Here is a 26898-nt window from a genome sequence, read left to right as displayed (position 1 = left end):
TGTATACACAGCAGGAGACTAGCAAAAACAGGGGTTCAATAATTGCCTAAAAATCCTTTATCATAATACAATACCACACACCACACATAACTTTGCACACAACCTGGACACAAGCCACTAATGCCAGAGAAAGTTTTACTGAGATTATGTCAATGCAATACAATTGTACCGATTGTTCCTCTTCACCCAATTTTATGGTACATATATCTGTACACAGGTGTGTATAAAACTATACAGTATCCTGTATATGTGATTTAGTCAACTAACAGACTATAATGTTTATTCAGTTAGAGGGTGCACTCATGCCTTTTAATAAATACCTTCCTCACATGTTAAACACCTGAGCAAGCTCTCTTCTGTTCGAGTCAAGAATAGCACTTATATGAACCCTTTACGCATACTGTAACAAAAACAAAAGATTAATAACTGCATAACTTTCGATTCACATGTGATGCTTACCATGTAGAAAATATATTTTTCCATATCAGAAGCACAATAGGAGAAACTCTTGGAACCACTGCATGCCGATTCAATTTCTGTTACCATGGGTAACAGCATCGCAAAAATGGTGGCAAGGCCCAGGCGCTTCATTACTGAGCATAAAAAGTTGTTACAATTCATGAAAAACTATATGTACAGAATACCTTGCATCAGAGAAGAAAATGAATATTTCTTTTCAAATCACTGCACTCCAGAGGCCTTGGTTGTTGATGTCGATGTCGAAATTCCGAGGCGTTTACTGACGACCTCCAACATGACCTGGACCAGAGCGTCCATGTCGTATTTGTGGTTCCAGTTCCAGTCCTCTCTGGCCTGGGAGTCGTCAAGACGCTTGGGCCAAGAGTCCGCTAGATGAGAGATGAGAAAAGGGCAGAAATGTTTCAATGGCAATACAAGATGCTATTTGTATAATTGATTTACATGCACACACTATGAATATGACAGACAAAGAAAGCGGACAAAATATACAGTTCCTCAGGTAGACAAAGGAACATCCCTTCACTGCTATTATGTAAAAAGGTGAATATGCATGTGACACCTGTTCTACACATTTTTACATAATAGCAGTGAAGGGATGTTCCTTTGTCTACCTGAGGAACTGTATATTTTGTCCGCTTTCTTTGTCAGTCATGTTCATAGTGACACGCACATGTAAAGCAGGGGTAATAACATGATTGCAGGGCACTCAAGGAGAACAGTTTTAATGCTGAATTAATTTTGATTTTGATTTTTCAAATGATTCAAGCTTTCCAAAATTTGTATCATAGTTTTTATTGACTATCAAACTTCATACAGATGGAGATTTTCAAAGATAAGTGCGTTGAAGCTGCTAAACTCATCATGCGAGAAGGGTTGACCTCTTTAGACCGACCATTAACAAATGAAAATATTAGGTGATTTTAATTGATCATGACTAAGATCACAACATTCATCTTTAATAATTATGACATCATAAGCAGTTTGAATATTCCACCATTATTAAAAACATCGGGGGATTCAAAAGATGACCCCCATCATAAACATTCGTCTTTAAAGGTATAGAACAGTTTGGGAAAACACCCCTCTCAAAAAATGAAATCGAAGCTCTTATTATCAATTATGTGAAAGAATATGTTTTGACTAATAATAATAATAATAATAATAATAGCCTAATAGTCCACCCCAAATTTTATTAAACCGAAACGGAAATTCTTTTTGCCCAATTGATCGTGAGCCCGGCAGCCACTGAGCAGCGCCAGATCGACGTTGCTCTATCCCTTAATACGTGATGATACAAATTTTGTCGGGAAACGGCCTACTAATTGATATATTTGGTAAATTATCTTATCTATCCAGCCTTGATAGATATCGCGTAGTCCCATATACATCTTTCTGTGTACAGTGCTTATTACATTAATACCACGACTGGGCCAAATTTCATATCATTTTGATGATTCCAGAATCTTGCAGTACACACCAATACTTATATGCTAGATGACCAACCTCTTCTGATCGATTCCACAACGTTTCTTTCACAACGCAATCGCATGACCAGAACTCAACTCTATCTTTAATAATGACAGAATGAATTGTTTTACAATCTTACCGATACTCTGTCTCTCGTCCGGCTGATAGTCGACGGTGAACTCCGGGACGTACTTCTTGATGGCCTTGGCGATCTCCTCCGGGTTAAAGCTGACGGCGTTGATGTTGTAGGTCCGTAACCCTAGCAACTCCTCCGGAGCTTCCAGCATCTCGACGATGGCTCGGAGGCAGTCCTTGATATAGATCATGGGGAGCATGGTGTCCGATCGCAGGTAGCAGTCAAAGTGGCCGGACTGAAGGGCGTGGTCAAATATGGAGACTGCGTAATCTGAGGGAGGAGAGGGGGAGGGGAGGGGGAGGGATGGGGTGGGCGTTAGAGAGTTAGGAAAGTGATTTTACAAACCATAGTCACCAGATTTAATAGTGATAATAGAAGAAATTAATTTCCCAGTGACTGGCTGAAGAACCATTAGAGGATATTACAAAACTTGGATGGAGACAATCAAAGATGACATGAGAGTATCAGGGGGGTGTTTCACAAAGACTAAAATCGACTTTAGGTTGGACTTAACTATGGCAGGCTGTTCATGCCACTGTTTGCTCTCACCATTTTACTGACATTGGTCTCTCAAGGGACATACAAATCATGGACACAAATCTACAGATTTTATATTTTTTGATAATTCATTATTGAAGGAAAAATGCTATCTAAAGATCGTAATGGTGAGAGCAACCAGTGGCATGACAGGCCTGCCATAGTGTTAAGTCCAACTTGATCTTAGTCTTTGTGAAACACTCCCCTGGGGGGTGTTTCACAAAACTTGTCATTAGTGACAAAGGGCAGTTTTTTTAATAAGCTAGTGAAATCCTTGCTTCTGATTGCTTATCAGCAGATTTGTCACTGATTTTTGTCATTTTATCATCGAAAAAAAGGCTTTGTGAAACACCCCCTGGTCTCATCTAGGTGGATGCTGAAGAACAGAATACAAGGAGAAGGGCATCTAGGAAAAGACATGTCTAAACTCCACAGCAAGGAGAAAAAATGGACTTTAAAATGATGATGATGATAATGACCAAAGACCATTATTACCCGTATCAGACATCTGAGCTGGTCATTTACAAAACCGTATTGCCCTAGTTTTCACTAGCAGTGGGAACGGAGGAGTATATTCTTTGTATTTTCCTTGGTCTCCCTGCGCGTATTGACTTTGCATGTAGAGACGAGTGAAAATATACCTTGGTATTTTCCACGGTCTCTCGCATCCAGGCATCTTGTGTTGACCGCGCCGTATTTTGTCATTTTCATTGCGTACGAGAACCTGTGCACACTGTTTGCAGTGTAACGAAAATTGTGTCAAGCCGCGGGATGCACAGTGCTGGTTTGACAAAGTTTGTTCAGTTCTTGAGATTGTCATGGTGGATTTCTGTATTTGCTCTAGATGTCTGATTTGGATAACAATACAAATATTGACTGGCTTTACTTTCGGGGGATATCAGAAATATTGACCGCGCTAAGACCATATTGCCCTCGTCTTTCGACTCGGGGCAATATGATCTGAGCTTGGTCAATATTTCTGATATACCCCTCAAGGCCAGTCAATATTATATAAATATACTGATAGTACCGGTACTAATAACAAGAACAGTGACACTAACATGGGAGACATTAATAATAATGGTGGCTTCTCATATAGCGCACGTCCGTCACGTTGTGACGCTCCTGGCGCTGCCCCGATTTGAGGATATCTGTTTTCATCTTGGTTGATGCTGATAACGGGAAGGCTTTGAGAAGGTCATCTAGGAAAAGCTACATCTATTAGTGATTCCACAACAAGGGGAAAATGGACCTTAAAATATTGATGATGAACTAAAAGTAATAATAACAAGACCAGCAAAAAGATATATACTATGATTATTAGATCGGAAAGGTTGGGTCTCAAAGAAACTGGTGGAACTGGTGAAGAGAAGTGGATTGAGATGGATCGGTCATGTATTGAGAAGGGAAGTTGATGAACCTGTGAAAAGAGCGTAGGATCTAGTTGGTTGGCATAAGAGGGCAAGGAAGATCAAAGATTTTATGGAATGAGGAGGATGCTTGAGACAAGAAGAAGTGGACGAAGGGAGTGTCATCATGGAGTGAAAGTCAGTAACATACCCTCCTAAGAGGAGAATGCTGACTTCAATAAATGATAATTGATTATAATAATCATGATGATATCCAATTCTCGCTACCCTAACTAAGCTATTGGCCGTAGAGGGCAGCACCATCCATAGGTATAATTGGCAAAGGCACATACGGTTCCCGGGTCGAGAACTGGAAAGTCTGATAAAAATTATAGTTTCAGAACCAATAAACTATGGGTCACAGATCATGATGGTACCTACATAGATCTCATCAAATCATCAAGGGAGTTTATGAAACCTGGACAATAGTTTAGTACAATAAGGAATTAGTTGACACTGCTATACATTTTCTATGGAAGCTGGAAGAAACCTCGTCTTATCATCTTCCCCAGTATCGTATCTTTGGGTGTGCTGACCTGCGTACTTCAAAGTACGAAGATACACCTACAACATGGTGGCCTGTACTTCAACAGAAGAAGAAGAATAAGAAGAAGAAGGTTGCCATCTAGAGTTGAACATCGTATTTGCGGTAAGGTCAATTCATAATGCACAAAGACCTACCTGTAGTACCACCCCCTGGAGCTGTGTCTCCAGAGATGACCCCTGGTAACCTCAGAGATCGGAAGTCTACGCCAAACTTGTGATGGTAGTACTGCATAGGAGAATAGAAAGGGAAACCACTTTATATATGAATGTAATGAGTGGTCGTACAATTTTAATGTGAAAGAAAGTAGTTTTACTAGACCTGGGGAATGTTTCACAAAGATTCTAAGACGAACGTAACTCTATAAGTTGGACTAAAACATTATTGAGGGCCATTTGTAGCCTTAAAATAAAATTTATTAAATAGCAAAAATTCAAGTAATTTAGACTTTTCATGACTTCCACATCAAGAACATGAAATCTCATTGATAATAAAACATATGAATGATTTGAATTAAAAATTTTAGGCCTTTTAAAATAACATACTTTTACGCAAAACATTATCAAAGATGCCAACAGCTTTCCATAATTGTTAAGTCCAACTTAGAATCTTTGTGAAATGTCCCCCAGTTCGTAGATAACACATGGTACTAATGACCCAAAATATCCACAGATCTTTCAATCCTGGTGAAGTTCCACTCTGCGCATTTGAGAATAAATCACTGCTTCAGTGATGGAGGTGCTCCTTCAATAACTTTTGTTTGCCTGCTTGAAAGCAATACCCTACCTGTGTCATAGAATGTCTCGTTGGTGCATAAATGAAAATTGATTATGCAACTTTCATGAACATGATCCAATATTTGTCTCGCTAGGTTTTACAATTTTGCACAAAGAACCTTATTAAATGACCATGCCTGTATGCAGATATTACATGTATCTAAGAACTGGCTTATTAGTTCAAATGGATATTGCGTTCTCCGAGGCCATAGGATTATCAAACTTATAACACATTTAGTAAACCTTGATTGACATCACAAACAATTAAAACGACTGAAGATATACATGTTCATTGTAGTATATATTAGACTAAAGAAACATGTGGCATTGTAAGTTTTTCAATCTGTTTTACTTTTGCTCTTAGACATTTTATTTCCATGTGATTGAAAAGAACCTCCTTACAAACCTATACAATATTTATTTAAAGGAAATAGTACGGAGGGCAAATTTTGAAAAATATCACTTCTGGAAAAAAAATGTTAAGTATAAATCATGTGTTTTTCTTTGTAATCAATATAATTATGTGTTTTTATGTAAGTATTATTCAATTAATGAATGATGATGGAAAAAAAGAACCTCCTTGTACCTCTCCTAAGAGCTCAGCATGAACCTTGGCCACACCGTAGATCGTCCTGGGCCTCTGGATTGTGAGGTCGGGGGTCAGCTCGCGGGGCGACTGGGGTCCGAACGCTCCGATGGTACTGGGACAGAAGATGCGGAGGTTGTACATCTTGGCCAGCTCCATCACGTTGTGGAGCCCTTGGATGTTGACTTTGATGGCCAGTGGGACATTCTAGAGTTCACATGAGACGATAGAATGAAGAAAAAATTTAGACAGACGCTTTTAAAAGAAGAATATGATAATATAAATCTGACATTTGATGCAAAACTACATAATATGTATTTATTGTACATACATGTACATGTATTGTTAGAAATAAACAGAATCATTTTAAAGGATCGTTTAACAATTTTAAATCTAAGATGCACTGTTTTAAGTGTTCTCAGTGTCTGTGATATGGTATTACAATGTTTATTGAAGCCCTTAAAAAATTGTGCTTCAAAATGATCAAGAAGTGCCTCAAAAAAGTAAAAACCTTTGAGTGACCAGTTTTACCATATTCATTTTCCCCAATAGACTGTAGTGTTATAAAAACCGTTTGGCAAATGCAAAATTTGCTCTTTCGATTTTTAATCATAAATATCTTGATAATCAGACAGACGATCGGCTTGTAAAAGTCACGGGGTTCCTGACTGACCTAAAGGTTTATAATTATCATTGCAGCATGAGCTAAATCAAGGATTTTTTTTAAAGGATATATAAAGACAAAGTTACTGGATCCCTTTAACATTGCAGAATTCAAAGTTTATTCATACAAATTTCATACAGGTTCATATCATAATCATACATTTTCAAGTGACATATTTATCTGATATTTACACAATAGTCGTATGATATTCATACAATATTCATACCTGTTCACCAACAGCACTAAGAACTGCACTAAAATGGACCATCCAGTCTATACTCTCATTGACAATAATCTCCTGAAGGTTCCTGAAGTCCAGCACATCAACAAAAGCATATGGACCTGCATAAATAAAAATTGCACACAACATCAATGTATGATCAAATGGCCAGCGCAGGGTAGTAAACAAATATATATCTTGCACTGAGAGGCTTTGGTTGAAATTATGGATTCTCTGAGGTGACTGCATGGTACAATTTTCAGTTTATTGCTGTTTATTACTAAATGGGTAGTAGACTTATAGGAGTTAGACCAAATGGTTATTAGGCTAAATGGTCATTAGACCACATGATAAGTAGACCAAATGATAAAGTAGATAGTATAATTACTTTTGAGAAATAGGTTTAATTTATGTGTTTTTTCTTTGTACCAGTAAACATTATAATTATGTGTTTTTTATGTAAGTATTATTCAATTAAATGATGGAGAAAAAAAAAGAAAAAAGAAAAAAAGTATAAAAATTTATCATTAGACCATGTGGATAGTAGACGGGCTGGGTGTAGACCATATGGGAATAGACTAAATGGGTAGTAGACCAACTGGTTGTACACCAAACGGCAGTTCACCCAATTTTCTCAGTAAAAAATTAGAAAAGTTTGAAGTCCTCAAAAAGGTTCTGCAATAAAAGTTTGAACATTGAAAGCTCGCTCGTTGCTGAATTATCATACTTGAATTTGGTATCATAGTGAAAGTAAAAATTTGCATTGTTATTGTCAACAGTGACTTCTTCCTTTGTTTAATTGAAGGATGGATTGTTTTTTAATCATATTGAGGCGGTCAATATAGCAATTCATTTTGCAATATTTCCCCTTTGACTTGGCCCCATATTCAAGTGTACTACACATTCCTTGATTACATAATCATTACAAATGGGGTATCATTGTTAAGGGTACAATATACCATCATAAAGTGTACTTGTTGCTTGATCGATTCCGTCCATTGAATTTACTCTTTACAAACCTGCATCAACGATATGCCTGGGAGGTTTTACGATGTCTGTCAGAATGACATTGTCACGCCCGTATCTCTTTCTGAGCACCTTGGCTAGCCCCTGGCCTAGCTGTCCAAGACCACCTGGAAAATAAATCAAAGTGGATGCAATTAAAGGGAAGGATCAGACAGTATAAAGCTTGTTCATAACAGCAGAATGTAATTATTGTACATAGCAAAAGATCTGGAAGTGAGATATATGTAATATGAATGGGTCTAGAATTCTGAAAGACTCTGTCAGAAATGAAATATGAAATACATGTAGATGAATTATAGAACAACGGAAAGCTCATATGCCATAGATTACAATCATGTCAATTACGGTATATACTATTTCAGTGTCTGTCAGAGGACAACCTGCTAACAGCTCTCTGAAAACTCAAGATCTAAAGCTTTGAAAATGGGAAGTTGTCGACCTATTAACTAGCTTTCGACTTGATGACATCATTTTATGTGAAGTATCCATATAGACAATGACTTTGCATTAATTAAGCACGGCCCATCCCCTCATATACTTAGGCGAGCCGACCTTTGTTGCCCGCAGTTGCTGTGCATTTCCACATTTAAAAAAAAGGTGTTTTTTATTTTGTTGAATGTGGCTTACCCTGTCATATCTGAAAAAGCCTTTACAGGGGTGATAGTGAGCACTAAAAAAAAAAAGAGGTTTTTTGTTTTTCCCTCAAACACGCCCCCCTTGAGTAAAAAAAAAAAAGAGGATTCGCGGGGAAAAAATGGCATTTAACATTCCCCCCTTTTGAGTAAATAAATTGGGACAAAATTGGGGAAAAAATAGGGCAAGATTGGGAAGAATAGAGAAAATAAGAGGGAAATCGGGAAAATCAGGATAAAATAGAGAAGAAAAAAAAAATTGGTAAGGAAAAAAAAAAAAATCTGGATTTTTTTTTTTTTTTTTTTTTTTTAAATCGGGGAAAAAAAAAAAAATTAAGGAAAAATTAAAAAAAATCGGGTTTTTATCAGGCCTGCCTTTACAAAATACAAGTCAATATTAATAATTGTTACTCACCCGTAATGAGGATTCTGGGTTGGTCTAGACTACCGATGGGAGAGTAGGATTGACAGTAAGACGTTGTCACCGAAAGGAAGCGGATCTGGGGCGCCCTCACACTGCTGGTGTGGAGAATCTTTTTGGCAAACGTTCGCAACGTTGACCTCCACATTGTTGATGTCATGCTGCAATAGGGGTATCTGGAAGGAAATTTAGTACCGGTAAACATATATGTACTGTATTAAAATCAGAAGCATTTACAAGATGAATTTTTCAAAATGTGTAAATTATGTATAAATGATATAGAAATTTTCATGGCAAGAAAATGAGTTGTTAATGGCAAAAATTTGGCTTTGTGTCAATTGTTATGATTTATTAATAAATGTTGCAGCATACATGTAAGATTTTTCAAGAATTCAAACCACTTGCTAAATTTGCAAATGTTTTGTGCGAATGAAAGTTAAGGTATCTTTAAAAGTTGGGTTAAATCATTACGTAGACTTTCATTTCTCGGTCTTTTGTCCGCTGAACTCCGTCTGGACAAGCATCCGACCCGCATTTTGTTGTTTGGCTCTCAAACTTTTGATTCAGAGCAATCAAAAATATATACCGGTACCAATTAAATGCATGAAAAGGAAGGGCAAATTTATATTGACAAGATGTTAGAGGTTCAAACATTTTATTTTCAATCAAAATTGGCCACTTTTTCAGCTTTTTAACAAAATGAAAACCTGTGTATAATGTTTTCAGAGACACTTCATTTCATTAGAACAATGTAGCATCAAAAAAAAATATCATTGTTGCCAATTTGAAGAATATGAGATCATTTCAGCCCTAATAAAAATCGTTGTTCTGAAACCTGAAAGGGTTCATAATTAATTTGTTTTGGAGATGGCCTCAATACTTATAAACCTGCTGACTAAAGGAAATCTCTCTTTGCTATATATAGACTTTATACAAAATGTATTTACAGGGGACACCAAGTTCTACGAGGCACTGGAATAAAAGAGAAAACTACCATTTTATTATTATTAGTTGTAGTACATGTAGTAGAATTTTGTTGTTATTTTACAGTTTATTTTTCAAGTACATGTATGAGGGCTATTTCAAGTAGTCTAGGAAGCAGATTATACTCAATCCCATTCAGCATGTACACATGTACAATGTAGATCTGTTTACTTGGTGTCTACACTGTACAGGACTTTGTGTACATTGTACATCTGTAATCTGTATTGGATAGTAAATGCATTTACAAAATACACAAGTTTATCATCCCTCTGGAAGATAGTGCTTATATCTATTTGTTCAAAGATCAATCCTTGCTTACAAGTTTACTCATACAAGCTGTAGTAAAGTACAATGAACTACAAAAACCAAACAACTCCTCACCTGAAGCAAGCTTAGTATAATCCCTCTCTGGATCCTTAACTTTCACATGTAATAAGATACAATGGCCTACATGTATAGAAATGTGTGTATTGTATGGTTACCTACATGTAGGGTATACATGTATATAGGAAGGTGAATGCGTCTCTCTACCGAAGATAGTTCTTTAAAATTCTGTAGACATTTATTCAATCCTTACTTTACAGTACAAGTTTACTCATACATGCACATGTACATTTTACAAGAAAAAAGTAATAGAGAGAGAGGGGGAGATCGAGAGATAAATGGGGAGAAGGTGAAAACGAGAGCAAGATAGAGAAAAAAGAGAAGGGCGATTGAGAGGGGAGGAGAAGAAAGAGATATAATCAGGAGAATGCCCCTGTTTACAGCACTACAAAAACATTAGCTGAGACTACAGCCTACACTAGTCTGCAAGCACAAACCCTGGTCAGTTGTAAAAGTGAGTCTGCGCTATAAGACTACCATAGGCCATGTACTGTAGCTGCTCCTTCACAACCGGGCAGTAGGTAGCTTGGCTAGACTTCTCTCAGACCAACGATTTGTTGATAAAGTGTTAAATTAGGGTCTGTGCCTGCAGACTAAGCCTACACTACAGTGTATTCCTTTCTGGGTACTGTATATTGATTGAATCATTGAAGGTTATTACCTTCACATTTACTAATACTCTTTTCACACTGGTTTTGCTTAACCCCGTACTTTGCTTAGCCCCGTACTAACCTTAACCCCGGACTATTTTTTTGGCTTTTCACACTCGCTGTTTTTAGTCCTGTACTAGCGCCTATTCCGGAATAAGAAAATTCCCGCTGTTCTCACTACATTTCGTTAACCCCTGATATCGTGTATGTTATGATTGGACATACTTCGCATCTGGGCAGCTGCGATACGCTCCATTGCGTAGTACCGGACTATTTTTTGTTTCTGTTCTCATTCATTTGCTTAGCACCGCAATTAATGGGTTAGCAGGAGTTAGCACCACAATTGCGGAGTTAGCCCTGCTATTTTGCAGGGTTAGCTAACCCCGTACTATAGGTGGGGTTAGCCAACTTTAGCCCACTTTGGTAAAAACCAGTCTGAACAGAAAGTGGAATAGGCTTAACCCCGTACTATAGGTGGGGCTAAGACCCCCCCTTAACCCCACCTATAGTACAGGGTTAAGCAAAATATTGCCAGTGTGAAAACAGTATAAGAAGAAACATACCGGTATACAAATGCTGTAGAAATGTGTGCATTGTGTGTCTACCTGGGGGGTAAAGGAGGTGTCAGCTACAGTGTATATACCAGGGAGTTGGAACTCCCTGGTATACCAAGGGTGCGTTCAAGCAACTTTTTTAAAGCTTGAACCACAAATTAAAACGCCGTTAAAAAGCAAGATTACTGCAGGCGAGCGTTCAAGCGATTTTTCATCAATGCTGATTCTCGCTCATCTCATGCCCAGCCACTGCTCACCACACTGCGAAGTTTGACCCAGGAAGTATAGGTCAACTTCGCCACATGCCTTCTGAATCACGATACAAAACGCATAGTTTTTCAGCGTTTCATGTAACACGTTTGTTTTTACGACTGACTAAAAATTGCTTAAAATCGCTTGAACTCAACCATCTCTTAAACTAAACGTCTTTGAAAACCGTGTTTCTAGGGTGAAAAAGTGTTGCTTGAACGCCCCTAAAACATGCGATGCTGGATTAGGCAATGAACAGTTAGTTTCTTTGACCTGTACAATAAACATTGTACAGGTGCATGAAGTGGATAATGTCACTTCCCCGGTTGACCTTGACTTTCCATACAGGTTCATATATTAAGTAGGCCTCACTTTGAAGGTCTGTCTCTTTACAATACATGTACTTAGAGATACATATATATTGTACATGTACTGTGCTGATGTGAGCTTAAAAGTAAAGACCAGTATTGGAAACGCCCCAATTTCAAAAAATGAAATGGAAGCTCTCATTACCAATCATGTGAAAGAATATGTTTTGACTAATACTTGATGATAAAAAATTTGCCGGGAAACCGCCTACTAATTCATATATTTGGTAAATTTGTTTCTCTCGTGGTCTGTGAGAGATATAGGGTAGTCCCATATACATCTTTCTGTGTATAGTGCTTGTAACTTTACGAAGAATGGGCCAAATTTCTTATCATTTTGATGATTCCAGAACCTTGCAGATGCTAGATGCTAGATGATCAACCTTTTCTGATCGATTCCACGTTTCTTTCACAACGCAATCGCATGACCATAACTGGTCTTTACCTTTAAACTACAATACTACATGTACATGTACATGTACATTAGACTGAAATGCATTTCATTTTATGAATGTTGAATGAATAGAAAATGCTTGTTTAATACAATATCAGGTATTTCTGAATCCATTTGTAATTATAAAATCAATTAACATTTCAATGGAAATGTGGAAATAAATAAAAATTCATCTCAGAAATGATTGGAGAAGTAATGCTGTTAATATACTGTACATGTATACAATTGAAACTGTGCGGAAGGATTAAGAGTCCTGTTTCATTTTAAAACTCAACCACAACCAGGATTTTCTTCATCCTGTGGATTTCCCAACTTGAGCATGACATTATAACCTTCAGGACAGGATTTATTTGATTACATGTTGCTCTTCAAATTGGCAACAGTATTTTGTTATCGTTTTAATACCAGTAGTGCTACATACCGTTGAAATGAATTCTTATGATCTCTGCATGCGGTTTAAACTTTGTGAAAAAATTGAAGTGGCCAAATTTGAATGTAAAGCAATGAATTTGAACCTCTCTGTGTTTCCAATCTAAGGTTTTAAAAGATAGAATAAAATTCCTGAAATCTAATGCAATACGATCATGCAAAAAAAATGGATGCAGTGTGTGTAGACTGTAGAAATAGTTGGCCTTTCTACTCATGCATCTGATATCTTAAAGGCGCGTCTTCATCATCTCGAGATTGCCAAATAGCCCGCTATTTCTGATTTGGGAAATAATCCCGAAGTTACAAATTGCGTCTTCATCAGCTCGAGATTCGACCTCGAAACTTGTAACTCGACCTTGAGAAATTAGCTCGAGATATTTTGCTCAGCGTTAGCGCGTATTGCGAATCTTTGGTCTAGTGAAGATGCACGGGACAAATAGCTGGATATTTTGCCAAATAGTGTGATATTATGCAAACTATCCCAAGATATCTTGGAATTGACACCGCCAAATTTTCTTGTGAAAATAACATTCTTCTTACGGTACTCAAAATTTGATGAGATTTTCAGGACATTCTTACCGGTACACTCTAGAATTTAAGGAATAAGTGGATGAGATCAGCAAAAGGGTAAATTCTTGTCAATTTCAAGTGAAAAGTTGAGGGTACAGACATCGGACTCTCCTTCAGACATACATTGTAACCTTCACATATTAACCTTTTCAACAACATAATCAACATCATACTCATCATACAGGTATCAGTCATACACCACATTGTTTAAATAAGACCAAGTCTGAGATCAATTAATTTAACAACATCCTGTTTTCTATTTAAGGGAATAAGTGATGAAAATTGAAAAGGAATATGGGTATAGTACATGCACGCGGTACCTACATGTATATTGTATAGACAGTAAGGCAGTAAGTATATAAACAAAAAAGTTTGAGTTCTGGTAATGGGAAACCATGGTACTAGCCTACTAGGTATTCTTTCTCTTTGTGGTTTTAATGAATGGACTAAATATGTGTTCAGACAAGTTTGTCTTTCATTTCCCCATTAAGGCCATCATCTGTCTAAAGTGGCCATGTGTTTGTCTCCCTCAAAAAAAAAAATGTTTTGTAGAACCTGTCTACAGTGGCCACTCTCTCTATTTCCCTTGAGTTACATGTACCTCGATAAACAGATTTAACATATATAGAGTTTAGACCTAGATCTAAATTGTGTTTGTACTTTGTAGGCCTCAAGGCATTTCTGGATTTTCATGATTTGCAGACGGATCCCCTCAAAAAACCTCCAATCATCATGGTCATATAATAAGTTTGCTGATTATTATGATATTTCTACCTCTACAACTTAAATGTTGCGATCTTTATTTGTTCTTCCATCTTTTTTTCTTTTTTCACAGCTTACAGGATGACTTCCTTTTTGCGACAGCTTACACTTTTGGCTAATTCCCTTTCAATTGGAGTTCATTTATCAATCTATAATTGAACTTTATGAGGAAGATCCGTGGATATAGTGTTCATTCAAAACAAGCCTCAAAATGTCATCTTATATTTCAAGCTTATTCATGTACATCGATCAAGATGATAGATCTAGATCTAAAATCTCCAAAGCCTTTTGGATTATCATTTTATTATTATAGCCATCTGTTTCATGTCAAACGATATCTGCTTTGCACTCACAATTTGAAGCTTAAGCCTTAGACTTAGAGCACTGCACCAGCATGTCATTTTTGAGAAATGCAAAGTCAACATGAAAACATTTTATGATCTAGAATCTACTTCCTGGTACCATCATATATATATTCATAAATTATATTTTCTTTTCTCAAAAATGACATTGTTCTTACTAGTAAAAACTTACTCAAATTTTTATGACTTTGGGCATGCATAATCTTTGCAATAACGTGATTAATATAAAACTTAAAAGCAACCATTACGGGTAAGTACACAAAATCATTTAATAAACTTAAGTCGAATCTCGATCTATACAGCAATTTTAGCTTCGGCTTCATTATCCAAATCTCAATCAATCCGCATGTATATGCACCGAGCGCAAGCTCGCCGGCCGGCGCGCCCTGAGCGACGGAGCTGAGTCGGACACCGGGCGGACTAAACCCAAAAAATAAAGTAACAAAGTACAGAGTCTAGAGTCTGTATTTCCCTTTCAAGACTTCATAATATAATCACGAAAAGCTTACCAAAGTAATAATCTCGTTCGAAAGAATACTGTTTCCTTTACAGATTGAATGTTTCCTGATACAGCACCGGAATTATGTCCCACTCTACGGAATTCACAGTGACAACATTCGTTACTACTAGGGTCTCCAAAAACAATTGCTAGATTTTTAATTGTGGACTAAGAAACATCAAAATATAGCTTACCTGGAAGAGAAAGATGATATAAGCCAAATGGAAGTGGTTAGATTCCAAAATATGATCCCAATTTCGGTAAATTGATGCTCAAATTTGATCTATTCCGTCCCAGTTCTGCATTCAAATTAACCGCCTCAGCTATGACTATTTGTGCATCGCGTTCGAATTTGGAAAGGGGGCGTGTTCACGATCTGAGCCTGTAATCCGAGCGCGTATGACTAAAAGGTCACGTCGAGTTCGAGCGGTTGCATAGTCTTGATCCCGTCGTCCAAGTCAACACAATTTGTTATTTTCTTCTAGCAAGTAAGAAATCGAATCAAAGCTTTGATGGGATGTTTTTGGAATGGTAGTCTACTGTTGATATGAATGTACTGATAATCTCCGGTAGATATGAATGTACTGATAATCTCCGGTAGATATGAATGTACATCCGCATTTTTGATCTACTTTGAGCCTCAATTTCCCGATATTTGGATAATATTTTGCAACAACAACAACAACAAAAAGTATTGTAATGACAATGAAAAAAAAGGAACTTACTTAATAATATATGAAGTCAGGTGTGTTCTCGACCGTCACGCGGGCCCAAATCCACCACTCCGCGTTTATCGCCTCCTCAATACAATTAAAAATAACGAAATAAACTGGGTCATCATAAATAAAGGTAAAAGTAAAATCATGATAAAAACTATATGCTATTAGGTGGTAAAATGATGATTGGGAAGATGTTAAGGCCACAGCGTAATGCATTTTTGCCGAGAATTTGTGTGTGAGTGTAGGCCTATTCTCTTAGTATAAAAGTTATTATTAAAGGCTAAAGACAAATGTGTGCCCTGGCGTTATTTTATGAAACCCGTTTTGTTTTCAAACGTACATACGACGTAGCCTACGTTTAGTTTGTTTCACAAGTTGAATCGCCATGTCCAGAGCAAAATTAACCAAAGTGCCAGTAGGTGAGCGCGTTTGCTCGCAATGTCGAGGCTGGGCAGATGCCGGCAAGATGCCCAGGCCATGCGGCCTGGTCATGTCTTGCCGGCATCTGCTCTGCCCCGACTGTGCGAGGTTTCTTTTTAAGAATCTGTATCCTTCGGTCAGATCATTGAGTATGGCCGAAGGATCAGAGGTCCTCGTTTGTTGGAGGTGTGCCCGCAAGAACTTACGTTAAGCACGGCGTTTGTTCTTGGGGGCACACAACCACCCCCCAAAAAAATCATTCTAAATCATTGTTTATTATAAAAATTTAGTTTCAGGACCTTTTTTTCTTTATTTATTTTCTCGTTATTCGTATTACTCTTATTCATTAAACATGGTGATTCATATGGCTGCCTACTCGGAGTGCGTCCACGTCGCGGCGGCCGGATGCTACTGCAACATTTAATTTCCATGCAGAATAAAGAAAACAGGAATAAAAAAATGATTGCAGTAGTAACAGAAGCTCCGAAAAACAACAACTTGATATCCATGAAATAAATATATTTTCATTTGTGTCTGTTTGCAGCGTACAAATATCTAATGGGCCAGAAAGGGGGAGCAGATAAACAAAAAGATCATGAGAAGAATGAGGGGGGGCGGGAGATGAGCTAAGGAGTGTGTGTGAGAGAGAGAGAGAGAGAGAGAGAGGGAGGAGAGGTGAGCAAATGAGAAAGAGAGAGAGTGGGGGGGGGGGCTATTGGTCCAAATTTATCTGAGCACCGATTGGTCCGAAATTTTCTTGGGCATCCATTAATAAGTATCAAGCTAGACAGGGATCAGGATTAGCAATGGCATGAATATTCATCATTTCTATCTGACCTACATCGTTGAAGAGGGCGTGTCAAATAAAAAATCTTTGATTTTCACACACAGTTCTGAAATAAAAACCACCACAAACACACAACCCTGGTTGAGCGCCATTGGGAACTGCCCCCAAGGCCCTGCCCAGGCCCCTTTATTATCCCGTAGGATCAGGCGGGAGTTAGTTCCTGAACAGGGGCCACAGAACTTTGAATATTTTGGGTGCATGTGGAGGAGGAGGGAATGGGCACTCCCAACTCCTCCCCGGTTCTGTGGCCCCTGCAGTAAATAACTGAAACAGACAATTATTGTGAACAATTAATTTGTTTTATTGCAGAACCACGACACGAACATGGACATAAATAAACCATGAATCAATGTAAGGGTGCTGTAGACAATTAAATGATAAATATGTGCATTCAAGTACAAATGGCAAAACAAAATGGTATACACCATTTTTTTTTTTTTTTTTTCTTTCTTTTTTTCGTGCAGTTAGGGTTGAATATAAAACAAAAATGACAGGTTCGAGGAAACTGTAATTGGAAGTAACTTGGGCTCTCTCTCTCCAACGATCATAAAGCACTTTTGTCCTCTCGATCACACCCCATAACCTATCTTTAAAAGACTATCCCAAAATGAAAACAAGCTCTCTCTCTCTCTCCAACGAACATAAAGCACTTTTGTCCTCTCGATCACACCCCATAACCTATCTTAGCTGGGATATAGTTTTGGTAAATCTGAAAATACAGACTTTCAAAGAGTGAATTTATTGTAAGATATAATGAAAGGTTATATGATAAAACACATATCACTAGATAAATGAGATCTAAAAAGCATTATAAATCAAAATGTGTATAGTATTACGATAAAAATGTCTTATATCAAAAGTCGGGGTCCCGGAAAATGAGTATTTTTGTTATTTTTGACATAAAACAACTTCACAGGCACGGAAGTGGAGGAAAATTTCAGGATAATATCTTCGTGTATGCCTTTCTGACATACATTAGCTAAATCTATGAAATCATTTTTCGGAAGTTTTTTCTTTTTATAAGGGAAATTATATCATTGCCGATAGAGATCGCGCTCAATCTGATCTACCAGTCAAATTCAAATTTTCACAAAGATTCAACGCGTAAAAAATTGGTGTAACGGTCACTATGCTTTTGTAGAGTTGGAGTGTTTCATAACAGATCAATATAAATACACCAGCTTTAACAGAATAAGACGAAAAACGAATGGCGAAAGCTCTCTGCCACAACTACACACACTTTCTTCCTCTCGACCACGCAACCACCACCCCAGCCCGCAGGACCTAACGGTGAAATATACTATTTAAAAAAAAACATATTATAGGCCCCCCCCCCCCTCCCATTAAGTGAAAGTACGCCACCGGAACCCTTTTATGCTATTGGTAAATTAACAAATAAATAATAATAATAATAATAATAATAATAATAAAGCAATTTATATAGCGCACGTATCCACTCTGCAGAGTGCTCAAGGCGCTTATTGTCATTATTACCCGGCTTAGCTAGGCTACCCTGATAAGGCGCACACAGCATTCAAGGAATTTCTTCCTACCGGTACCCATTTACTTCACCTGGGTCGAGTGTGACGGATGTAGATTAATGTCTTGCCAAATAAAGAAATTAATTAAATTTCCCTAACAAATCTTACATCATTATTCTCATAGTCTTCGAGAATTGGCCCTTCCCATGAACTTTCTAGCTCATACCCTTCCTCTCCTAGTGGGTTATAGAGTACTATGCACTCTTGCCCTCGAGTCACAGAATCAATATACCCTCTGTACCAAATCAACTCGTCATCAACCTCGAACCTGTGATTTATGTCCCTCCCCACAATGTCTCTTATGCTCAATTTGGGTATCTTTAAGTCCCCATTATCCAGGTCATCCTCTATTTGTTTCCTAGTGTACTCATACGAAGCCCGAGGTTCACTATCGTAACTAAGTTTTAGGCCCTTCCTTGTTCTACTTGTGATAATGGCCCGATGCCGCTCTTCTTGCCCCCCTTCTCCCTCAGTTAGGTGATCCACTATTTTCCCGACTAACTCGTCATACTTCACTCTGTCCTTCTCCACAGCCTTCTTTTTTGCTCGACTCTTGACTTTACTCCGTTTCTCTTCTACCCGTCCGCGATATTCGGCCACTTTCTCTTCGGATGCACACATACTCGCATACTCCGCTTCTGCTCTATCCTCCTCTCGCTCGCTTCGTTCACTTGCAACCCGTATTATTTCGAGAAGGCACTCTTTCAATTCTTGCACACTCTTCTTCTTACCTTTTGCACTGACATTCAGCCTTCCTTGTACATTTGCCTCACGAAACACATGCCTCCTCGCTTGAAGCTGCGCTTGCAGCATTTCACTACACTTCTTCTCACTCTCTCCTTGCAGTCTTTCATGCACCTCATTTTCCGACATCCATATTCCTCCACATTTCTCTACCACGGTCACATACACACTTTCACTTCTCACACATTTTTTCACTTCGCGTTCCTCAGCCTTCTCCTGTTGACTTTTCCTTTTCGCCGCTCTTTCATCCCACAACTGCTTCACTCTCTCGGCATACTCATCTCTCTGAGCCTTGACGCTTTTTCTCGCATACTCCATCAACTTTTCTCTGTCAGTTACATGGAGACCCTTTCGCCATTCGCTTGTCTTATTCCGCACACCCATAATGATGCTCTCTACGAACATCATACCAGCAGATGGCTTCAACCGCATCAATCTATCAAGCATACCGAAGTCCCGCTCTACTCCTACATTCGTTTTCGGCACACTCTTTGTCTCCTTCACTTTCTCTTCTCCCATTTCAGAGTGCTTTCCAGAAGGCAGGTGATCTTCCAACATTTTTTCGGTTACCTGACAGTATGTCAGGAAGAGCACTTCCAGTACCTGCTTGGTCATAGGATCAAGCTCAGGATTTGGGGTGACCAGTGCAGTGAAGATGGGGTCTGAAGGGTCATGTTTGCCTTCGAACAGAACATCTTCACCGCGCATGAACTCACTGGAGTCATCAGACCACCTTTCAAAGCAGGAAAGCATCGATGTGTAATGCTCGTTCATGGTAGCAATGTGACCTGGCTCGTTTATGACTTGCCACAGTGGGCCAGTCACCAACTTGTCAATTAGACCGAGCGCACGTACGGCTGCGAGAAACTGATTGACGCCAAGGTCTGCATTCACCGCCTTTAGCAGTTGATTGCCCTCCGCATGTTCCTGGAAGAATTCTTTCAATTCTTTGGCGAGAAAGAAAACGCCGGCACCGTTGTGGAAGATGATGTTAAATCTGTTCCCCTTGAAAGGAGCAAGAGGAACAGATGTGATCCCTTTTGTCCGCAAGAAAGATCGGAATTGGAGGGGTTTACCTGCCTTCTCGCACCCACGGTCCTGTACTGCCTTGCATATCGTGCGCACCAAACGCACGGTACCGCACCCACTCTCTACATGGACTCCAGGCACTGTCTCTGCACCAACTTTATCATCACCAAAAATCATACGCTCCCATGTCTGAAGAGCAGTACTGGAATAATCGGCAAGCCCTACCAAATAGTGAAGTCCACAGTAGAAATCGTTCATACTAGCAAACTTTGCCTGTTCTTCATTGTTCATGTCAGCCCATCCTTCAACAATGTTCGGCAGAATAGACTCTCTGTACTCCTTCAGGAGGTTGTTGAATTTTTTCTCGGCTATATGGCGATCACTCATTGTGTTCTTGATGTTTGCAATCATCTTCTGCACTGTGTGCGTTGACCCTGGCATGTCGCTGACTTCCTGCAATATGCTCAGCAATGTATCCAGCGCTATTTGAGCAGTCCCACCTTCGCTCTCTCTCATTCCAATCGTCATGGCTGATGGTCCGCTGCCGTCATCTGATTCCTTGTAGACATCATAAGAAGAATAGTGGTGTCCAAATTTGGTTGTTGCGTCACTTGCCACAGTCAAGTCCTTGCCTTCTGCTAGAGCTCTTGCAACTTGAACTTGGGCGAGCTTGCGTCCTTCCAGCATTATGGTGCATGCGGATGTCGTTTTGGGGAGTTTTACATCATCCATGGGTATGTCTGTTAGCCCCTCCAGAACAGTCCTAACAACACCCTCGCATGTTGTGGAGCTCACCCCATGCTTTACCATCAAGTCCTGATAAACCTCTCTTATACTAGCAGTGTACGTTTGTTTAGATTTGAAAGTCGTTGGTCTCTCTTCGACATCAACACCCAACTCACTCTTCAGTTCTTTCAATTCTTTCCGCAAATCAGCTATCAAACTAGATGTCGCTTTCTTCTCTTCTCCCGCTTTTTTTCCCACTTCTTTCTTTTCACGGATGTTTCTGTAGAACTCCTTCTTCTTCCGTCTCAAGGTGTCAAGATGTGACTTGCTACGCTTTAGCTGTTTCTCACTCTTTCTGAGCCCTTTTTGTGTTATTTTATGGCTGTTTTTAGCCGCTCGCAACTTCTTCTTCAACCGCTTTACAACCGCCTCCCTATCACTGGGGTCTTCCTTCACTTTCAAACTCTGTTTAGCGTCCTTTTTAGCGTTCATTAATTCCTTCCTCACCTTCAATAATTGTTTCTTGTTTTTCCTTGCGTTCCGGATCTCTTTCTGACGCTCTTGCACATTCGCCTTTGCGTTTTCACATTGTGTCGTCATAGCAGCTAAGGCTGCAACCGCGTGCTCCTTCTGGTCTTTTAGCTGTTTATTTTTCTTTTTCACACGACGTAGTTTCTTCGCAGATGAACCCACTATTCCACGCTGAGATCGAAAGTTGTCTGTAACACACTCTAGCTTCTCTTGTAGGCTTTCAAGTTCATCATCTCTGGCACTAGTGGCAGCAACAGTCGTAGTTGCCGCGTCATCACCAACATCTGCGCTCTCTTCTTGACGTTCTCGAACTTGTGGTCGAAAGTTGAACAGTGTTCTCTCAAATGTATTCAGCTCATCCTGCATGTCTTGCTGATTTGCACCTTTTCTGGCAATCGCGGTCTTCAGACGTTTCCTCATCCTCGACTCGTTGGCAAACACCGTCTCGACTCTTCTCTGCATATTCCTTTGCTGGTCATCGCTCAGCTCGTCTACATCAAACAGTGCATGCACCAGCTTATAAATTACCCTTACATTTTTCCTCTCTTTCTTCAACCACTTTGTCAACTCCACGAGCACACCATTCACCAGACTTACTGCATTCAACTTCGTCCACTTCACTTCCCTGTCACACACGATGTCAACCAAAACATTCTTTACTATTCCTAACGCATCACAACATGCCCCAATACTCTCCTTTTGCTCACTATCGGCGGTACTTACCTGCTGCTGCAAATTACTCAACCCCGCTCCAGGATCCATGTCGCTTTAGGCTTTCTTTTTGATGATGAAGATCACTGTGAAACTAGAAATACCACTTCGCAGTTTATGGTGTAAAGGGAAACTCCTGTAGTGGGACAGGTAAACACAAATTACTATGTGTTTTCAAATTATTTTCATGTGTTTTTGGAAGAATATTACAGTAAACAGGTCCACTGCTCTTCAGTGCCCTCAATATGACAAAAAAAAAAAAAAAAACAGCTGAAATGTTCAGGCCTAACATTTTGTATAGTCCCATACATGCATTTCAGTGTGCAGTCCATGTGACTCTCAGCAGAATTGAGCTAATTTCTTCAAATGATTCAAAAACCTCACAGCATACAACAGTTCTTAGGTGAATTGTAATCAACATTTCCCAATCACTTTGAAACAGATTTTTCCACAATTCAATCTCACGACCACAACAGGAATTTCCCTTTAATATCCCGCCCACATTGTGTGTGCCACATTTAATGGGTAGGCCCCCTATTGCTCGAAAAATGAAGAAATAGTTTGATCTGCAAGACTTTACGGATTTGTTGCAATAATAGGCCGTTACCATGGCAACGCACTTTTCAACACATTAAAAAAACATGAACTGCACATAGTCGACTCAAGAACAATGCGTGAAAAATGAGGGATTAGTTCAACCCACAAGATTTTCCCCTGATATATTACAGATAGGAGTCATAGGCCTACTTGTGGACAAGTATGAGGGGGTCTGGTTTTTGGTGAGTTCAATAAAAAAAAATTGTGTGTGTGTACATAGGCCCTGTTCCGGGGCCACTGACCTCTGACCTCTGGTATTTATGCGTAAATTAAGATTGCAGCACGCAGGCAGTGATATCATAATAATTTGCATGGGCGCAATCTTAATTTACGCATAAATACATGACCTCTAGGTCATTGGCTTTGTTTAAAATGGCGCACACAACTGTAAACTGGTGTATACAATGTATGTACAAGTAACAGTACACATGCATTCATTCACACAAGCCGCATATAAGATATAGCACACATTCACGCTTACACACACGCACGCACGCACAAGCACAAATTTATACAAAGGGATGTTGAGGGTGAACTAAAAATAAGGAAAATAACCAAAAAGCAGACATTTTCAGCCCAAAGCAGAATGGTTGGGATGTCTGCATATGTAATATAGGGCCTACCTTCATTAAGACAATGTTTAAAAATCTTAAATTCTGATGTTTAGTCCAAAATAAGCACAGTCTTTGATACGACGGTACATACCTGTTCGACGCGAAGTCTAAAAGAGGTAGATGGAGTTGTTGTTGTTGTTGTTGTTTGGTATTATCGGCGTTTCATTCTTTTTTAGAATATTTACGCCTTTCACTTTATTTCTTTCTTTTTTTCTTCTATATTTTGGTACTATTTGTAAATTCATACTCATCTCTTCTTTTTTTTGGATAATATAATCTCAGATCTACTGGTCCATGAAAACCCCTCACCGCAATTGGCACCTTCCTGCCAGACCGGCGCGGTACATTGCGCAATCTTCTCGGCCATCATTGGCCTAGGCAACTCGCAGTATATCGCATGGAGTATATACCGTGACTCTCGATAGCGCATCTGTGTGCACTTTTCTCGGAAATGTACTTAACTCTTAACGTCCCATGGCATGCACACTCACGTAATCGCATGCCAAGTACACGTTCGTGCATAAATACACACACAAAGGAGCGACAAAGCAAATTAGGCTGGCACAGGGGATTAGCTGGGGATTAGCAACATGGACGGGCTAGTACAATGCATGGCCTATTAACTTTTAAGTACATGACAGAATAAAACATCTTACAAAAAAAAGTAGGCCTATACAGTCGTCATGGTGACCTTTCTTTGGGGGGAGGGGGGGGGGGGGCAGGGACGGATCCAGCATTGTTCAATATAGGAAGGGGGCGGATAGAAAAATAATGTGCGCTTTAATCACGCATGCTACTTTATTTTCAAGAAAGCATACAGTCAACGCATCGACTACGTTACATCGGTGCAGAGATTACTTCTTCACTACTCTTGCTTTCTCAGACTGCTCATAATATGGCGACCCATGGAACAGGCAGGAGGGGAAGGGCCCAGGTCTGGAGCAAGCTAGGGCCCTCTGGCAAGCAGAACAAAATGTTCTGCAAGCCGATTGACAGGATAAGAAAGGCGAGTGTCGTTTCTGCAGACATTTTACATTGACAATTTTGTAGTTACACGCTGTTTCATGTTTCTGTGCGGCTGGCTTGGAGATCCTTGAATGCATGGGGGAGCCTCTTGCCCATATGAGTGTTACCATGGTTACTGGAGCTGTGCTTTCCTGGACATTACTTAATCATGGTGGTTCTCTCTTTTATATTATGTTTTTTTTTAATGAATAGTGGTTCTTGTCACCTCTTTTTTTTCCTTTTGTTTGTAATGACTTCTAATTATTTGTAAATTTTGTGATTCTATTTGATTTGAAACGATAAAACATATAATTAAAAAAAAAAAAAAAAGTTTCTGTGCGGCTTAGTACTGCTTGTATGAATCATCATTTTCTTGTCCTTTTATTCCTTTTTCTCCCAACTTTTTATCAATATTTACTGATGACCTGTTTATATTTTGATCGTTTATAATCAATAAAAACTTAAACTTAAACAAAAATTGAAAGTAGTCCGTAGGCCTACCATGACAATTCTTTGAAATCAAAGAATATTGATTCAAAGAATAATGAAAGATTATTCTTTGTCGTAAATATTGATATAAGATCCTAAGATACAAGATCTGTCTTCCTCTCTTTCTCTCCCTGCATCCCTCTCGTTTTTATTTACTTTAGGCCAAACTTTCCCCTCCCCTTCATCTCTCCCACCCCCTATCAATTTATATTCATGTATTTCATATGGTATGACGACACCGTACGGGCTAAAAGACAGACCGATGACAAAAATGAAAGAAAATAATTCGATTTAGAATTTCGTACTAGTATTACTAAGAGAAAGATAATTTGACAGTAATCTGTTACGTTATACACCGCGATAACAAATTGTTATTGATGAGAAAAGGGCGAGGATAACCCATTAACACTTAGCATGCCACATTAATTTGTATAGCACAAAAAGTTGATTTTTTTTTTCTTTCTAATAATACTTTCCAGAAACAATACAAGCAGTATTTTTTTTTCTTCTCAAATCCTCTAGCGCCTGCATTAAAGAGGAAATTAATTATTACGATTGTAGGACCTATACTAGTTGTCACAATGCACTAATCTTTGTTCTATTTCTGTTTTCCTTGTACAGCTGGCATGCATCTTCGGCGACTCGCAGCTGAGGGGGGTGGTGCAAGAGGCTGTACCCTTGCCCACCCACCCTAGATGGCAGTTCATAGTGAGCTCCACTCCAGGAGGCACGTGTGGACATATTGAACTGGAGTTCAAGTCCTTCGTCTTCCCTTGCAGACCCGATCTGATCGTCGTTGAAGCGGGGACGAACAACCTTCGCCAACCAGTCGAGGAAGCGGAAATGGAGTTTCGTCACCTTCTCAGGATAGCACGAAAGACGTGTGAGGTAATGGAAATGTCATTATAATTTATTAAAATAAAACAGCAAAATGAGTCGAAACGTAGCTCTCCGCTTGTCCTTTATTTCGACAGCAAGCTTTCGGCCAAATATATATATATTTTTTTAAACCAGAAAAGAATAACCCTTTTCAATATGTGTGTGTGTGTGTGTGTGTACGGGGGGGGGTACCGTTGATGACAGGCATACAAAACTGCTCAATCAGGGGGGTTAAGAGAGAGATGAATTAGAGGAAACGAAGAAGAAAGAGTAACGAGAGAAAGGGAAAAACTATTCATTACTTTATTCACGCATCCATCATGAATTATTGGGGGGGGGGGGGGTCTTAAATGATACCTTTGCCCCCCGGTTTAATTATTGGTGGGGCAACTGCCACCAATGTACCCCAGGGTCGACGCCCCTGGGTTCAATGTGTAGAGTTTATTTTGTTTGTATTTATATCAGATTAACTTTCATTTTCAATTTTATTTTACGTTTAAACGTCAGGTGGTGGCGATCTCCATTCTTCCTCGACTGGATGGCCTAGGGTATGTCGTCCCCAGCTTCAACGCAGCATTTCAGAGGTCTGCAAGGGAAGAAGGTGCCTCCTGGGTGGATCTCACGGATAGGTTCCCAGTGCAGGAGCTCAGGCTGTGGGCATACGATGGTGTTCACCTTAGCGACTGCACTGGGATGCCGCGCCTGACAGCTGCGGTCGCCGAAGTTTGCAGCCAGTGATTCTTAATTCATATAATTCTTAAGGAAAATGTATAAGCTTTCTGTCAATGTTATTGGTATGATTGTAATACATTACAATTCGCTATACTACAACATGAGGATAATTATGATGAATAAATAAATGTTAAATAGATAAATAACTTTA

At 39.1% G+C, this 26898-nt stretch overlaps 3 protein-coding genes across 6 annotated transcripts; 1 reads left to right on the top strand and 2 right to left on the bottom strand.

Moving 5' to 3' along the window:
* Positions 1-620: 620 nt before the first annotated feature.
* Positions 621-15278, bottom strand: LOC584440 (L-threonine 3-dehydrogenase, mitochondrial). 2 transcript variants are annotated; one of them, XM_030983171.1, is made up of 8 exons: positions 15174-15278; positions 8893-9074; positions 7839-7952; positions 6826-6941; positions 5936-6142; positions 4711-4801; positions 2087-2353; positions 621-848 (listed from the first exon to the last, which is right to left on the bottom strand). In XM_030983171.1, exons 2-8 carry the CDS (start codon positions 9056-9058, stop codon positions 682-684), a joined length of 1128 nt encoding a protein of 375 aa, XP_030839031.1. In that variant the 5' UTR covers positions 9059-9074; positions 15174-15278; the 3' UTR covers positions 621-681. The 2 variants fall into 2 exon arrangements, with proteins under 2 accessions (XP_030839031.1, XP_030839032.1); XM_030983172.1 differs by lacking the exons at positions 621-848; positions 2087-2353 and adding an exon at positions 3691-4060.
* Positions 15279-17596: 2318 nt separating this feature from the next.
* On the bottom strand, positions 17597-23842 carry LOC105446121. 2 transcript variants are annotated; one of them, XM_030983167.1, is made up of 2 exons: positions 23652-23842; positions 17597-22567 (listed from the first exon to the last, which is right to left on the bottom strand). In XM_030983167.1, exon 2 carries the CDS (start codon positions 22480-22482, stop codon positions 18775-18777), a length of 3708 nt encoding a protein of 1235 aa, XP_030839027.1. In that variant the 5' UTR covers positions 22483-22567; positions 23652-23842; the 3' UTR covers positions 17597-18774. The 2 variants fall into 2 exon arrangements, with proteins under 2 accessions (XP_030839027.1, XP_030839026.1); XM_030983166.1 differs by having other exon boundaries at positions 23734-23842.
* Positions 23843-24405: 563 nt separating this feature from the next.
* On the top strand, positions 24406-26898 carry LOC105441665. Of its 2 annotated transcripts, none has more exons than XM_030983168.1 (3): positions 24406-24648; positions 25758-26024; positions 26523-26898. In XM_030983168.1, the coding sequence occupies exons 1-3, from the start codon at positions 24433-24435 to the stop codon at positions 26751-26753; spliced, it is 714 nt and encodes a 237-aa protein (XP_030839028.1). In that variant the 5' UTR covers positions 24406-24432; the 3' UTR covers positions 26754-26898. The 2 variants fall into 2 exon arrangements, with proteins under 2 accessions (XP_030839028.1, XP_030839029.1); XM_030983169.1 differs by having other exon boundaries at positions 24408-24819.

Source organism: Strongylocentrotus purpuratus, unplaced genomic scaffold (genome assembly GCF_000002235.5).
Source record: "Strongylocentrotus purpuratus isolate Spur 01 unplaced genomic scaffold, Spur_5.0 spur5_scaffold_13, whole genome shotgun sequence".
Lineage (NCBI taxonomy): Eukaryota > Metazoa > Echinodermata > Echinoidea > Camarodonta > Strongylocentrotidae > Strongylocentrotus > Strongylocentrotus purpuratus.
Note: the sequence above shows the minus strand (reverse complement) of the source record. Positions and strands in the feature narration are given on the sequence as shown.

Coding starts and splice junctions, on each gene's coding strand:
- LOC584440 (XM_030983171.1), bottom strand. CDS start 9,058: ATGACATCAACAATGTGGAGGTCAACGTTGCGAACGTTTGCCAAAAAG. Junction 7,953..8,892: donor ACCCAGAATCCTCATTACGG/GTGAGTAACAAT, acceptor TTTATTTTCCAG/GTGGTCTTGGACAGCTAGGC. Junction 6,942..7,838: donor CAGGCATATCGTTGATGCAG/GTTTGTAAAGAG, acceptor TTATTTATGCAG/GTCCATATGCTTTTGTTGAT.
- LOC105446121 (XM_030983167.1), bottom strand. CDS start 22,482: ATGGATCCTGGAGCGGGGTTGAGTAATTTGCAGCAGCAGGTAAGTACC.
- LOC105441665 (XM_030983168.1), top strand. CDS start 24,433: ATGCTACTTTATTTTCAAGAAAGCATACAGTCAACGCATCGACTACGT. Junction 24,649..25,757: donor CGATTGACAGGATAAGAAAG/GCGAGTGTCGTT, acceptor TTCCTTGTACAG/CTGGCATGCATCTTCGGCGA. Junction 26,025..26,522: donor TAGCACGAAAGACGTGTGAG/GTAATGGAAATG, acceptor TTTAAACGTCAG/GTGGTGGCGATCTCCATTCT.